Raw genomic sequence first — 15,614 nt, forward strand, 5'->3', positions numbered from 1 at the left:
GCAGTAAATAGTTTGAGCAAATGACAGCGAAACACATGGAGACACAGCGTGAAATAACACGGAGCTGAATATTTCATTTAATGTCATAATGGCCTAAATTTGCTCTCTGTTCCAAACACTGGCAGCCAGTCCTCCTCCCTCGAATCTCCTCACGTCTGTGCCAAGCAGCATTGGAAGCAGACGCTCAAACTTCCTACTGAATCTGTCCAAATATTCTGAAAACTAGTATTTACTGAATCAAACACACAAACACAGGTCCTCCAAATGTGCACTGTAAGGGCGGCGTAATTTTTAGTCTGTTTCCCACCGAGCGCGTACCATCTGTTTTATTTCAGAGGCAATCTGGTCTGAGCGAAGCCACGAGGGGATCGAACAGAGGGTGAAATGGAGCAGTTTTATCTATGTTGCGTTCTGACATATGAAGCGGTTCATATTCGGGGGAAGAGGCGAGTGCTCAGAATTACTGTTCTTATTCCCAAGATACCTGCTTAGTGTTTAAAAAGCAGCATTTCCACACCGATCTTAGACCTGCTCCTTATTGTGAGGAAGACGCGTTGCACATTTGTAATATGGTTTAATGACATTGGATCAGTTTCATTTGTGCGGTACTTTAAATGCACAACAGCAGTGTGGAAAAAACTGCTTTACAAACTTGGAGAGTGGAGAAAGTGTTGGATGACTAGAGGATTTAGAGAAAAAGGTGAACCATAAACTGTATTTTTTCATTTCGTCGTCATTTGCAGAATTTATTTATATACTACTCAAACAAATTAAAGGAACACTTTGGAAACACATGAGACTGCAATGGGGGAACAAATTATGCTAGATATCTGCACTGATATGGACTGGGTAAAACTGCTACATCATTTTATAGAACTTAAAATTATTAACCTGCAGAGCCCTGAATTCAAAGACGCACTGAAAATCAGTGAAAAACTGATGCAGCAGACTGGTCCATTTTGCAAAAATTTCATTGCAGCAACTTAAAAAGGTACTTGTCCCCTGTGCGCTTGTATGCATGCTCTTAATGAGGTGATGGATGGTGTCCTCTGGGATCTCTTCCCAGATCATGAGTGATTGGATGACCCTAAACATGAAGACCCAGAGGTTTTCTATTGGATTTAGGTCAGGCGAGCGTTAAGGGACGGTCAATGTTATCAATTCCTGTATCCTCCAAGCGTTGTCGTGCACCAGGAGGAACCCTGGACCCACTGCTCCAGTGTAGGGTTTGACTGTGGGTCCAAGGCTTTGATCCTCACACCTTCTGGCAGTTAGGGTGATGTTGCCTATGGATATCCCTTCCCAGACCATCATGGACCATAGCACCAAACTGTTCATGCTGAACGATGTTACGTGCAGCATCGCATTCTCCACGCCTTCTCCAGACCCCTTCACGTCTGTCACATGTGCTCAGGGTGAACCTGCTCTCTTCTGTGAAAAGCACAGGGTGCCAGTGTTGGAACTGCCAACCTCGTGAAGTCTCTTTTTGGTTGTTTGGTCCGAAATATTCACACCAGTGGCCTTCTGTAGGGTTCTGGCAGTGTTCATCCTGTTCCACCTTGTACAAAGAAGTCGATACCGGCCCTGCTGATGGGTTAAGGGCCTTCTGTGGCCCTGTCCAGCTCTCCTGAAACGATTGTCTCCTGGAATCTCCCACGTGTGGTTGACCAGATCAATACCCCAGAACTTTAACTGACTTGAGCATCTTGTTTCGAAGTGTTTCGGACTCTCTGATTGGCCAGAAAATTGATCTGTCAGCCATAGTTTGAGTTAGTCGTTATTAGTTGATGTGTTCAGTTTGGTGTTCGATGTGCTGTTTTGACTTTCATTCCCTCATCCCTCCCCTCCACCGTGTCCCCAGCTTTCCAAATCCAGAACTGGTTTCTAACAACATTTCATCATCATAATGCGCCATGAAATCAATGGTCCGTCCCTCATTCCCTCCCCCCCTTCTTCTCCCTCTCTTCCTTCCCTAACAGCTGCAACAGTACCAACAGGCTTTTGTCCAGCAACAACAGCAGCATCAGCAACATCATCAACAACATCCACAGCAGCAGCAGCATCATCCTGCTCAGCAGCCTCTCCCCTATATGTCTTCCCCTCTTGAGTTCCAGATCCCTCTGGGTTCCTACAATGCGACCACACCCACCACAGGAACTGGAGCTGGTACTTGCCAGATGGGGGGGCCATCTCCTGTAGATCCCTCATACACTAACCCCAGGTAATGTCCTTTGAATCTGTTTGTGGAAGTGAAATTAGATTGGTTTCCTTCTACATGTGAGAGTATTTCCCTTCTTTCCATTTTTAAGCATATAGAAAGTTTTTATGTGATGTGAAAATGGGATTTACATTAATCATCTGTATGTTGAAGATGGATGCAAGCACCGTGACCTCAGCCGTTTGTTCTCACTTCAGCATTGGGTTTTTTCAGTCCTATCGGTTGTTTGGAAAACGCATGCAGTTTGTGAAGTCTTAGAAATATCTGATTGGTATTGTCTCTAACGTGGTCTGTTTGCTGTCCCCTCTCTGCCGTAGGAACCCTCTGCTGTCCACAGATGGGGTCACCCCTCCTTTGCAGAGCTGCAGCAGTGCAGTCAGCAACCCTCCCGATATGTCAGGCTGGAACCCTTTCGGAGAGGACAACTTTTCTAAATTGACCGAGGAGGAGCTGCTTGACCGGGAATTTGACATGCTCAGAGCAAGCAAGTGAACTCTAACGTTTTAACTCTTTTGTCATTTCAAGAAAAGAAAGAAAAGAGGTGATTGTTTGAAAAGTGTTGCCGTAGACGGAGAAATTTTCTGTAAACATTTCAGCTCCTCGTTAATGTCTTTTTCAGATAAAGGGAAAAATCTGGCATGTGAACCACATGATTGTGTATCACCGTGTTTATTTAGCTTTTTAACCAGATGGAGAATAAACATTTTTCTGTTGTTAAAATAGCAGATTTTGGGCATTGTGCTCTTACTGAGTGTATTCTCAGAGCTGTGGGAGTCTGTACATATTTGAGGAAACATTTATCAGTAACACCCACAATCATATGCAACAATATTTAATTTCAAAACTACTTCTATCACCTCGTAGCTGTAGATATCTAATTGTGATCTTTTATGTACAGAAAAGCCAGCGGAGAGGACAACGAGCGTGGAAACTGACCGACCGCCGCCTGCCGCAGCCAAGCCCCTTCCTCCAGAGGATCTCTTCGGCTCAGTCCCATTTGTGGCCAACGCAGGCAAGTCTTAGAGGAGTCTCTACCGTGAGGACCCAACACTGTGGAGCCACCTGCCTCCCCCAGTCTGTCCTCTTCCTGCCCCCCCCCCCCCCCCCCCCCAATCCCAGTCTTCTCCCCTCACCTGACCTCTGGTCAGAAGCTCCTATGCCACAAGGACCCAGCAGTGGGCCATTTAAAACCAATGATCAGCCAGATTTGTGTTGTTTCCTAATGTTAGTTGGAAGATTTAGATGCACTTATGCTGTCATTATGAATCATATTATTAATAATAATAATGATTTTAAAAAAGCAAATTGCAGCTTTTGCTCCTCCTGTGGTTAAAATAGGAAGCGAAGGAGTAGCAGGTGTGTCGATGCATTCAATGCAGTGAAGTTTAACAGAAGGCTTATTAATGAAAATATAATGTCCCGTTGGAACAAACCTTTATGCAAGTCAGATGGAAGTCCACTCATAAACACGTCTCTCTCCACGCGGCTGGAGCAAGGTACTAACACAGAACAGTCAGAGGTATGTGCTCATTGTGAGGCACTTTGGATTAAATTACACTTTGAATAAAAGTGCATTAAAAAAGTTTGGTGAGAATCAAAAACTTCTGTGTCCAGCTTGGACAAGAGCTGGATGAAATTGCTGTTTAAAAGCAATATGAAATGTCACGTGGTTGGTACTACAAAGGGCTGAGTGATGTTTAAATGTCAGTTATTTAGTTTCTGACTGGTGAATAAATGAATACAAAGGCCATCTAATTAAAAGAATTTCAGGAGTCATAAGAATATTTTTTTTCTTCGTGGTGTTAAATTTTGCAGCAAATTCATTATAGCACCATTTGAATTTAACAGTATTACAGTCGTCTTATTAAAGCGGGTTATTCGGTGTTCAGCCAAACGCTTGAGCTGCTTTCGGACTTTTGCAGTTCCTTCGACTCTGACAGGAAGTCGCACCTTTCTGCATGTCTGCACTTCAGGAATGAGGCCATAAAGTTTACAGACAACTCCAGCACAAGAGGAGCCTTTAGTGACGTTGGTGTTTGCTGTGGCAGCACTGACAACTTGTATATTTACAAATAAACAGATAAATAAAATTAGAGTAAAACACAGAGACATTGGTCCAGGCTTTAAGAACCTGATTTGGACTCATCAGGTCAAATATTGTCATTTTTCTGACTTCAGAGCCGAGTTGGAGCATTTCCGTAGTTTGCTAATAAAATGGAAAAACGGGCACACACTAACTATTGTATTGGCAAAATGAGAGAGCTAAATAACGGTTGTCATCACTGTGAAGTCCAGCTGCGTTCCTGGGAAGATCCATAGATTTAAACCAGTCCTGTACATCAAGGAGTCACTCACAGTGAGGCAGTGAAGGACAGTATTACTGCGTAGTAAATTACAACCCCCACAGCTCCTTCCTTGGTCTGTCTTTTCTAAGTTTTTCTATTCAACTCAGTTTTCATCAGAAAGGAAGAAGAAAAGCTCTGATTGTTGGAACTCTTTGGTCCGAAAGCGTCTGTTTTACTCGCAGCTTTGTAAACATGTTTTATTTTGCATGATTTACCATATCGGAGAGTTGGTGCTATATATTTGGTGTTAGGGACTGAAACATGTAGCTGAGATGATCTCACACCCATCTTTCAGCTCCTGTATTATTACGACGTCTGTCGAACCATCGCTCAGCCCTGGTACTAACAAACTCCACTTTGAGGAGGGGAAAAAAGCAAGCTTGAACTTCCAAAGTTATGGCTCGTTGCCGTTTGTTTACATGGCGATACTGTCGCCCCTGCGCGGCCATTGAAACTGCAAAGATTCCTCACACGTTGCACAATAGTTTTCCCGAAGCCTCAAATGTTCTTCACATGTGGAGTGAGCACTTTACTGTGGAGGCCGACGTCATAACCTGATGATTAGTTCTTCTGATTTGGCTTCATTAACCAGACTGCTTGTGGTTCACCCCCCCTCCCCTTCTTCCCTAACACAGATCACAGCCTTGTTAAAGCAATGTGAATATCTGAGCGCAGTATTTCTACATTTATCACATCTGTGGCAGCAATAAGCTTCTGTGCCTCTGTACTCTTCCTGCTCCTTAAATGTGAATTGATTAATGTTTTGATAGGTGATTTAGACACGCTGTTTATAATTAATGGAATATATTTAATGATTAATCCTGAAACATTTTATTTTCTAAAGGAGAGTGAGTGTTTTTTTCTTTTCTCTCTCTCTACAGTAAATTCATCTCAAACACGCAGGCTTAATGCAAATCCATCTTAGAGTAGATTAAGACAAGATGACAATGCAATATAACCCTATAAGCACTTGAATGTAAGTGTGGAAATATTTTATCGTCTTCACTTATTACTTAAGGAATATAAAAATCTATACAAGTTCAAATTGGATAAAACGAAAAACCAAAAAAGAAGCCAAAAAACAAGAAAAGGGACTCTTGTACCGAGCTGATGCAGAACCCACTTTGTTGGGACTCATTCCTTCAGGCTGGCATGAAAAAATTTGCAGCAAATTTTGGAGCAGCCTCTTCGCTCGTGTTTGTGCCATCAGTTGGTTAGTTTAGTGTTTTGTTGTTTTAAAGCCCGCTGCCGACTTTAAAAACCGGATCGGGTCAGGTTTTATTTTCCGTGATTCGATATCGGGCTCCAGCTCCACCTGCTGGTCCCCTGCAGCTCTGCTTCTGAGCGTTAAACCCTAATAAATATCCAGTTTGTGATTTAAGTGTTTCTGGTGTTGGCGACTTGTGCTTGTGCCTGCTGCCAGACGGTGGGGAAGTTGATTTTAATCCTCTTTGATGACCAACAGCTGACAGTATTTTTATTTAATTTTTTTAACAAAGGAACTACATTTTATAAAAAGACCAGTGTGCTGATTTACTTTACAGGAACTTCCATAAAATCTGACTTTAACTCTATCAAGCGCGGATAACAGGGTGCCCGTCGTAACCCTTAAAGATCTCTGAGTAACTTTATGAGGTCGAATCAGAAAATGTGTTATTGGCCTTCCCCGTACCCGATGTCATGGCGGATTACGACATGTTATAGGTAATCTTAACCTTTAAGTGACTAATTTATCCGCTAAAATGAGCGAGTGTGGTTACGTAAAAGGATTTCTTTGAAAAACTTTCCTTTATCCATGACAGATTTACTCTGTTTTCATGCAGTTAATTTACCTGCTTAGAAAATTATAGTGGATACAAAAACTTGGATGGTTAATGAAAGGATGTGGGGTTTTTTTTTCTTTCTTTGCCACAACAATGGACCAAACAAGTGATTAAAGTAGATCCCACTCATATAAAGGATGATGATTTTGATAGGGAGCTGCCACAGCTCGACTTGACTCTAACTTTCGTTATTGTTTTAATAGTTTTATGTTGAATACAACTGGCTGATGGCACATTCTCTTGTTTAAATGTTGATTTTTGGTCAAAAATTGAGGAAATTTTGATTTATTCTTTTTTTTATTTGTTTTATTCTTTCTTTTTATATATATTTGAATCCATACAATCCTAAAGGGCTGTATGTTTGTTGATCCTCACTGTGCTGCTGTTTATCCGCCTTAGGTCAGCAAGTGAGCATTTCCCTTGGCACTCATCCGTGCACACATGAACCATATCACATTGTAATGAATATAGTCGGTGGTAATTTGTGTTTAGCTGAAGGTAAGTTTGGAGTTAAAGCTGCTTGATGCTTCTGTTCCACCTCATTTTTCCGCTCATGTCACTGCCTGCCTTTACTGGGGCCTTTTTTTGGAAAAACTGCTTCATTTAAGTTTTGGTTTTTATTTTTTTAATTATTTGTTTTATTTGTTTACTTTCTTTTCATTCTTCATTTAGTGAGACAGCCATTCTCAGAAACATCTTGTTCATGTGTATTGGTGGATGGGTCTATAGCTCGGACAAGCGAACCATCAGAGCTAAAAACAAGTGAAAGGGACAGTCAGTGTTATTAATGCACTTTATTTTATTTTGAAAGTGCAGCAAAACAGGAAGTACTGTCCCAGGATCTGTAGGATGATGTTGTTTTATATTGTTTACATTTGCAACTTTTCTGTGCTCTTTCCTCTCTGTCTTGGGGCGATGTTTCCCCCCCTTTGTTACTATATTTTTGTTTTATTTTTTGTTAGCCTTAAATCATGCAGATGTGTTAGGAAGCCTCCAATAAGATGACTAAAACTATTGGATTTTTTTTTTTTTTTTAAACTTTAATTCTCATTAGAAGTGTTGGAAAAATGTCACAGCTCTTCAGCTTTAGTTGACTCCAGCAGCTCCTGGTACCTCTTCTGCAGAAAGACAACAACCTATAGATCAGTAGTTTTCTTGTTTTTGCAGCAGACTATGTAAAAGGTCCTGTATCATACTGTGAGTGTGAATGTACTTCTTTATAGAATGTTACTGATGAATAAAAAACATCCAAAATCAATACTCACTTTGGTTCCTTTTTTATCCTTAAAGAGAAGCTTAGAGTCTCTCCACCACTACACCACGAGCAAGATGTTCCTGATGTTAGGATGGCTGTCTTAAGTGTCGCCCCGTCTAGCTCGAACTGAAAGCTGAGCATGTTTGAGATGCTGTGCAACGGCTGGTTGGCAAAACAGAGTGTGAAACAGAAGCAGCGACGCATGTGTCCTTCACTCGCTTGGTTAAGGGTGCATTTCTGCAACCTTTGGCAACAAAGACATTTTCAAGTCTCCTACATGCATTTTGGCTGCAGTTCTCCTGTTAAATCGATGAATCTTCCATATAAAGGGGTAGATGTGAATCTGACTTTGCCCCTATGCCTAGTTTGCTGGAAACCCGATGGAGATTAAAGCTCTGAACATGGTGAGTTCAGTGTGGTTAATCCTTGTTTGCAGGTTTAGTTCTGGACAAACTTTCATGTTCTCGTCATTTCCTTCTGTCTGTGGTGGAATTTTGACCATATTTGGATATCAGTCTATCAGGATGCTGTGAGTAAAACTATACAGCAAAGATTTATCAAAGAGGCTTTGAATATGCTGCAGTTCACGATGGACGATCCAGCAGTGCACACGCACGCTTTCATTTGTCAATCAAGCCCCCTTTCTCATTGTGTCGTAGCCCCTCTTACCAGAGATGCGAGGAAGGAGTTGAGACCACAGGTGTATCAACTATTATTACAACTCGCTGAAGTTCCTTCGCCCCAACCCTGATTCTGTGGTTTGGAAGAACCCAGAAAGGGCTTTTTGAAGAAAAGTAAATACTTTTTAGAAGTATCTTTGTCCCCCGTTAGTGGGGGGAAAAGCAAATTCTGACAGCAATGATGATTTAGATCTCACAGGCCTGAAGCGATGTCAGTTAAATACGACGCGTCGCACAACTGATTCATATTTTTTTTCCTTAATTTCATTGCTTCAGGTGTAACAGGTGCTCATCGTGTTTTCTGTTTAGGGTCAATTTTAATTTGGCGTGATGCAAAGTGATGAGTTGCACAAACAAGTTTTCATCTTGAATGACTGAAACAAGATCAAAAGGACAAGATTTGTATATTCCACCTCTGAGGCACACCTGTACAAACACTGCACCTGTTCATCCTCCTACAGCCGCCTCTCCTCCCTCATCTAAATGCATGTAGGAATCGACACGGTGTACTGGATAGAGGAGGCGTTCCAGACCATCCAGCAGCTACAGTTTTACAGACACGTCCCTCTCCAAAATCGTTAACCTGAACCCTGCAGGATAAAATGCAATGTGGGCGTTCCCGTTTGGCTCGCCGTCGCTGGGTTCACCTCTCGGCGGCCTCGTCAAATCAATCTGTGCTCGGCGGCGGTTGTTCGGCGAGGGAACAGACTTCTGTAAGCCCCTGCTGCTCTCGCTCATTTCTAACAGATTTTATCTCCCGTCACACAAGAGAACAATCACACGCATGTTTTCGCCACTTATTTGTATCTTTAAGAGATCAGACGCAGCCTGTAATCCTTCAGAATCTCCCCCCACCCCACCGGAGAAACACAAAACAAATCCGCGTGGCTCTGACATCTTCTCTCATGATTAAAGATGTTTCTATTGTTTGGCGGGATCGCCTCGTTCCGGGAGGTGAGCATGATTACAAGTTCTAATCCGGGTGGGCCGAGCAGATGCAGAGCAGCTCGGACTTCTTATCTTTGAGTGCTGCCTTGTTTGATTTATCGGCAGCAAAGCTTTTGGCTGATCCGCCGTCACGTCCTGCCAGTTTGGACGCTTGGTTTCCATTTTCATGTTCGCAGCAGGGGGTCGTTCTCTTTTTCTCTTTTTCCCAGCGTTCCTCTAATAGGGAACAATGAATTGGCTCATTGTATATGGCACCGTTTATCTTCAATACAATTGGAGACTATCCACTCGCTAATTAGGATAATTTCTAAGTTGCCATTATGCAAATCTCTTGGACATAAATTTACACACTGAAGGCAGAAATTTTTCCTCCAAATGCCAAAATACATGTAAGAATTTCCAAAAATGCAGAGTTTAAATAAGAGAACAAAGCTTCCTTTTTCAAGTCTAAAGGGACGCTCGCAGCTTAAATCTCTAAACTTTAAAAGTAATTCTGTGAATCTTGAAAAGCTGCTCGTCTTATTTCCCCGGCCTCTAAGCTCGCTCTTCTTATGGCAGGATCAGAGATGAGAAGTCGGAGCAGCTTTTAGACCATATTGACTTTTGCGATTGCACTTCTGCTTCAGTATAAGGCAAACTTTTGGGCATTTGTTTGTGTGGGGAGGTTGGCGTATAAGCCGAGTAATCCTGGGTAATGCCTCCATAATACAGCGGTCGAAGAAGCAGCGGAAGGCATCAGGACTCGGTCTGTCACTTATCATTGACTTTTGATTTTAGCAAAATTGAATCAGTTGTTGTTTCACAAAAACAACAATCAGTTTTCACCCATTTGGACACATTTGAACAGTTTTCCTGCAAAATTCAAAATGCGTTCACACGGTGATTCAGGTGTAATGTGGACAACAGGAGGCAGAGCTCAAACACCAGTGCAGCACAGACTGGAGCTCTTAAACAAGACAGCTCTGATATCAGCTCTTCAGAGGGCACCGCCGGCCAGAGTGAGCTGAAGGTTGGTAACAACGATGGATGGAAGCAGTCTGAGAGGCGGCGGACGAAGACGAGAAGGAAAGATCGATTTCGGACCAAAATAGTTTTTCTACATAGAAATGAAAAGAAAAGGAGGAACTGTAGAGCATTAGACTCAGACTGCCTGAGTGTCACTCATACAAGCGACTCACTCCGTGTTTTCATGTGTTCGGCGTAACCTTAAAATGATGTTGGATAAGAAAAATGTGAAACCAGAGCGCCTCGGCGTTTACAACAACTTCAGGAGATAATCTACATGAAATTTTAACAGCTGCCTCATTTAAGCTCAGTTTTTTTAAAAACTTTAACCTCTCCAAGACACGGGTAAAAACTATGAATCTCCCTTTGGGATCAATAAAATTATTCTTATGAGTCACAGCCAAAATATTTCACTTTGTAGAGGAACAGAAACTGGCATTGAGACCCTGGATGCCTGCTCTGTGGAATTCACTGGGTAAAACGTTTAGGGGTCTCGACAACATGTGGGATGGATGCTGCTCAGTCATATGAAAAAATCTTTTATGACCTGCGTTCTGATACCAGCCTCGTCTTCTGCCTGCGAGTCCTCCTGTGTCAAAATCATTTTCTAATGTAGGCATGTTAAACCTGCTGCCAGCTGGGAGATGTCACCGATTTTCCATAAAATAGCTCTTTTATGTTAACGTTGCACAGGAGTTTTGGGGGATTGGTCCTGATCTGATTTCTTTCTTTGTTTTTGTCGAGACACACGAGTAGCAAAGACTTGAGTTACACATCCTGCAGTGTTATTATTCTGACTGGTTTTGTGTGATCTGAAGTCATTGCAGGTTTGTGAGGTTTTCTAAATGGAAAACTGAGTTTTGTTTTTGGAGAGATCAGAAAAGGGTTGGATGCCTTCAAGAAATCTGACTTGGCAGTTGTTAAAACTATCAAACATCTGGAAGGATCAGGGGTTAACATCTGTATTATCTGTGTTTTGTTTCTGCAGGTACCAGTGCGCAGAAGGTCGAGCCGACCAGCGAGGAGGTCGGCGTTCCTGAACCTGCTGAGAGTCTGCAGCCGACCCACAAGGAGCACAAACCGAGCAGGAAGACCAACTGCAGGCCTGGCGACGAGTCCGACAGCGACTTCGAGTCTGACCCTCCTTCACCTAAGAGCAGCGAGGACGAAGAGCCGGAGGAAGAGGAGGCGTTGAACAGCGAGCATGGTGAAGACACCGAGCCAGAGAATTTTGGACAGAGGCCTTTGCTGATGGACTCTGAGGAGGAGGGAGAGGAGGATGAAGACAAACACAGCTCAGATTCAGACTATGATGCCAGCAGGGTGAAGAACCGCTCAAAGAAACCTGCAGGAGCTAAAGGAGCGACTGCTGCCACCAGGAGTCCTCCTTCTGGGATGGCTCTGATCACGCCCCCAGAGTCCCCTGGTGGAGTGAGAGCTGTGGAGCCTGTGGATGTTTTTGGTGCCGTGCCCTTTGTCGGAGGAGCTTCACCTGTGGAACCTCCAGAGGTCACAGATATCTTCACTAAAGCGCCTTTCAAGGTCGGCCATGAGCAGCAGGCGGCAGACGAGTTTGACGTTTTTACCAAAGCGCCGTTCAGCCGGAACCTCTCGAGGTCGAGCAGGAGTGGCGGTGACGTCCCCATGGGCCAAACGCCGCCAGTTTCTCCTGAGGGCATCGATGTTTTTGGCTTCTCTCCCTTCCAGCCAAGCCCCACCGCCCAACCTCCCACCACCTCCAGAAGTGCCGAAGACATCTTCCGGACGCCCTTCGAGGAGTCGGCGAGTCCTCAGCAGCAGAGGCTGAAGCAGCGCAGCCTTCAGAAGCTGTCATCCCGCCAGCGGAAGACCAAACAGGAAGCCACGGCTGGGGGCAGCAACGGCAAGCGGCACCACGGCACACCGACGGGAGGGCGCAAGACTAACAAGCCGACCTATCGCACGCCCGAACGAGTCCGCAGACACAAGAAGGTCGGCCGCAGAGACTCGCAGAGCAGCAACGAGTTCCTCAGCACCTCTGACTCTAAGGAGAACATCAGTGTGGATATAACGATGGCCGAGGGAGCGTCTCTGCCGGTGGACGACGCCCTTTTAGACCCGTTTGGAGCCAAACCCTTCCACCCTCAGGACGGCGGCCGACACAGCCAGTACCAAGGCCTCAGCGACGGAAAAGGCGACATCAGCACGGCCAACGGTAAGTCCTGGACGGGCTCTCTGCACGGAGAGAGCCGAATCATGGATGACTTCGGGGCGGTGCCCTTCACAGAACTGGTCATCCACAGTGGACCTCAGCAGCAGGCGGCGCCCTCACAGCCGCTGGACCTCGACCCCTTCGGAGCCGCACCTTTCCCCTCAAAGCAGTGACTCCACCTGCGTCTTCCCGCTCTGTCGGCTGCTTTCCTTTTCTTGGTTTGGGATCATTTTTAACCAACAAGCTAAAACTTTTTTCTAAGAGCGTTTTAATACACCAGAGTCTGGATAACAAACCCTGTGGAGTGCGAGTGGCGTTTCCACATATCCTTCAGCTGCACATGTTTTTGAAAAGCCTTTAATGCTGCATCTGAACGCTGTTTGGAACCAAAAGAAAAATGTGATTCTGAGCTTCGCGTTCGACCGCTCGTCTTGCTGTGAAAAGCTCTCTCCGGCCCGCCTTCTGATCTGCCGACATGTTTTTGTTTTTAGCACCACGAAGCCTTACCTGAGCTCGGCTCTGCCTTGCTTCATAGTACCTCGGAAACCACGACGCCGTCAGCCTCGCGCGTCTTTTGAAATCATTTGGGAGTTTTCCTGAACCTCTTAGTTCTGTCTTTATTAGATTCTTCTCTATGCATAATGTCACAGTAGTCTTTATGCAGCTAAATGTGGGTGTGGTTTGTGATGCATTAGAAGGGATTGAATCTTGTTCTTCTTCTTGGAGCTCTTAATTGGGTCAGGTTTAAATTTAGGATCTTAACTCTTTTTTTTCTAGCAGTAAGAACTCTAATTGTTTTTTATTTTTTTTAAGTAAGTTACAACTCAACATTTCTCTGTTAGAAATAAAACACACAAAGCCACGTTAGAGGACTAGTTTAGGATTTATGAGCCCTGCAGAAGCTGTACCGCTGTTTTCCCAGCATTGTCACTGACCTCGGCATTTTACGTCATCGGGAATTTCACCGTTGGTAAACTGATAGGTTTGCAGGTTTAGTGTGAACAAGTCCCATGAAAGAACTAAAGCCAGTCAAGTGTTTCAAGTAATTTTCGCTCCAACCCCAAAGTTTGTAGCTGTTACAGGTGCATGTGAGACTGGCTCACATTAGCTGCTCTGTGAAGGTGCTTGTTGTACATTTGTATATTTAAAAGTAGCGTAAAAGCTTTAAAATTGACTAAAAATGTCACCAGAATGTGAAGAAATAACTGCTATGACAAAAAGGACTTTGTTGTGCAGAAGCGATATCAACTGAAGTTGAATTAGAGCCGGGCTGTACTTTCATGTAATACCAATCAGCACCACAAGATGGTGCCGTGAGTCAATGTACCAGAATTAAAATGTAAAAACCTCTTGAGAAAATTGGGGGTATGAATTAAGAAGAAAGGGTGAAATAACAGTGCGACTTCAGATAAACCCGACTTGTTTCTCTTGGGTTTTCATTTAACCCCGTCTGTGAGCGCAGCCCCACTCAAACCAGTTTTTACCAGTTTGAGAGCAGTAGTTTGGTGTTTGAACAGTACGGTTTTTCTTTCCAAGCTTTAAATAATTCATATTTAGAGGCGCTGCTTTAAAGCTCATCTTTGTAGCCAGGAGGCATAAAAAAATTAGAAAACAGCACACGATTAGTTTGTTTTTCAGGCTAGGAGTGGAACTTTTGGTTATTTTGTAGCCGTTTGATAATTAAAACTGTCCTTTATGTTTAAAGAAATAAAATCCCACATAAAAATCTTAACTGGTTAAAATAGTTTTCATACAGTCCATGTTTTTGTGCTGACTGATTTATGGTGCTGACCAACAAGTTATTTTGCCTGCTTCACCATCATATGTGGATAATTCCTGTAAATGAGCTTATGGAGTAGATTTAACTATAAATACAGAAAGAAGAGTGGCATGGAACTTTTTCCGCCTCCTTAAAATATCAGACTGCTCTTTTAAAAGCAAAATTCCTCATGGCGTTTTATTAAGGACCCTACAGTAATACAGGCCGGGGAGCAGATTCAGACTGTGAGGGAAAAACGATGCGTTGGATGATTCGATGTTTGGTTCTGCAGTGAGCGTAGTACTCGTGGCAGCAGGACTCTGTATGTGGGACAGGTTTTATTGGTTTATCGAGCTCTGATTACTTGCGTCACGGTTTCATGTCTTGATGGGATTTGTTCAGTTTGGTTTTTTGCCTTTGCAGAATGAGGTGCATTCATAAAGGGCAAAACATGTTATTCAGGTTTTTGTTTCTTGATGAAATCTTCCTTAAACAACTTTGTGCTTCTTCATCGACCGCCTTAAACACTGCATTTAGCTCCACCACCGTTGGCACATTTGTTTGAATGAAACCAGCAGCCTGCTCTGTTCTTTTTTTACACCAGTTGAACCATTTCATACGACCGCTCCCATCTTTGTTTTTTTCACCAGGGTAAGTCTTGTATTGTATTTATCATGCTATACTGCTGTTGGACGCAATAAATAAAGTTTCATCTCAAACATCTGGAAACAGCACATGGTTACTTTTATTTAGAGTCTGACCTCAGGTATGAAAAGTCAACATATAAAACTGTCCACTCCTACAAAATGAGTCTGTTAAGACAAAAAGAAACTCCTTAATAATTTAAATACAGAACCACAAACCGGAGAACATTTCCCCCTTTTCAACATTAGAAACATTAAACGGTCACACAGAAAACATCCGGCTTTCCGTTCCAGAGTGAGACAGCAGAGAGGCGCTGCACTGGAGAGCCATGAAAACATTGCACATCACCCTAAACGAGCTGGAAAAACATGTCCTTAAAAAGCTGAAGAGAAAAAATACATTTTCAAAAATGAAGTTTGCTTGTCATAATAAGTTCTGTTGTAACGTGATCAGAGTTTACAGTCGATATTAAGAGCCACACGCTACACAGAAATATTAATGCAGTTCATGTGAAATGTTTAAATCACGTGAATCTAAAAACTGTCCCAGCTTAGTTACAAAATCTGATGTTTTAGGGTTTTAGAACTTAAGTTTGATTGTTCAAATGCTCAAAAAACAGTTTGTAGTAACAAATCAATGTTCATAGCGCTGCAGGGATGGTGAAGGTTTCCTTATAGCTCAAGTGGCCATCGCTGACTTCCTGTTAGGACGTCTTTTTACGACGACCCAAACCTGACGTCACATT

General features: G+C 43.3%; 1 protein-coding gene across 1 annotated transcript in view; it reads left to right on the top strand.

Moving 5' to 3' along the window:
* bmp2k (BMP2 inducible kinase) overlaps nucleotides 1–14,953 on the top strand; it is a 56,037-nt gene extending 41,084 nt beyond the window's left edge. Inside the window, exons 13-16 of the mRNA XM_026187690.1 lie at nucleotides 1,980–2,221; nucleotides 2,536–2,702; nucleotides 3,117–3,230; nucleotides 11,263–14,953. Coding sequence (XP_026043475.1) covers nucleotides 1,980–2,221; nucleotides 2,536–2,702; nucleotides 3,117–3,230; nucleotides 11,263–12,638 — 1,899 coding nt within the window. The 3' untranslated portion in view covers nucleotides 12,639–14,953. The remainder of the gene's footprint in view (nucleotides 1–1,979; nucleotides 2,222–2,535; nucleotides 2,703–3,116; nucleotides 3,231–11,262) is intronic.
* Nucleotides 14,954–15,614: the final 661 nt, after the last annotated feature.

The sequence above is a fragment of the Astatotilapia calliptera genome, chromosome 12 (assembly GCF_900246225.1).
Source record: "Astatotilapia calliptera chromosome 12, fAstCal1.2, whole genome shotgun sequence".
Classification (NCBI taxonomy): Eukaryota; Metazoa; Chordata; class Actinopteri; order Cichliformes; family Cichlidae; genus Astatotilapia; species Astatotilapia calliptera.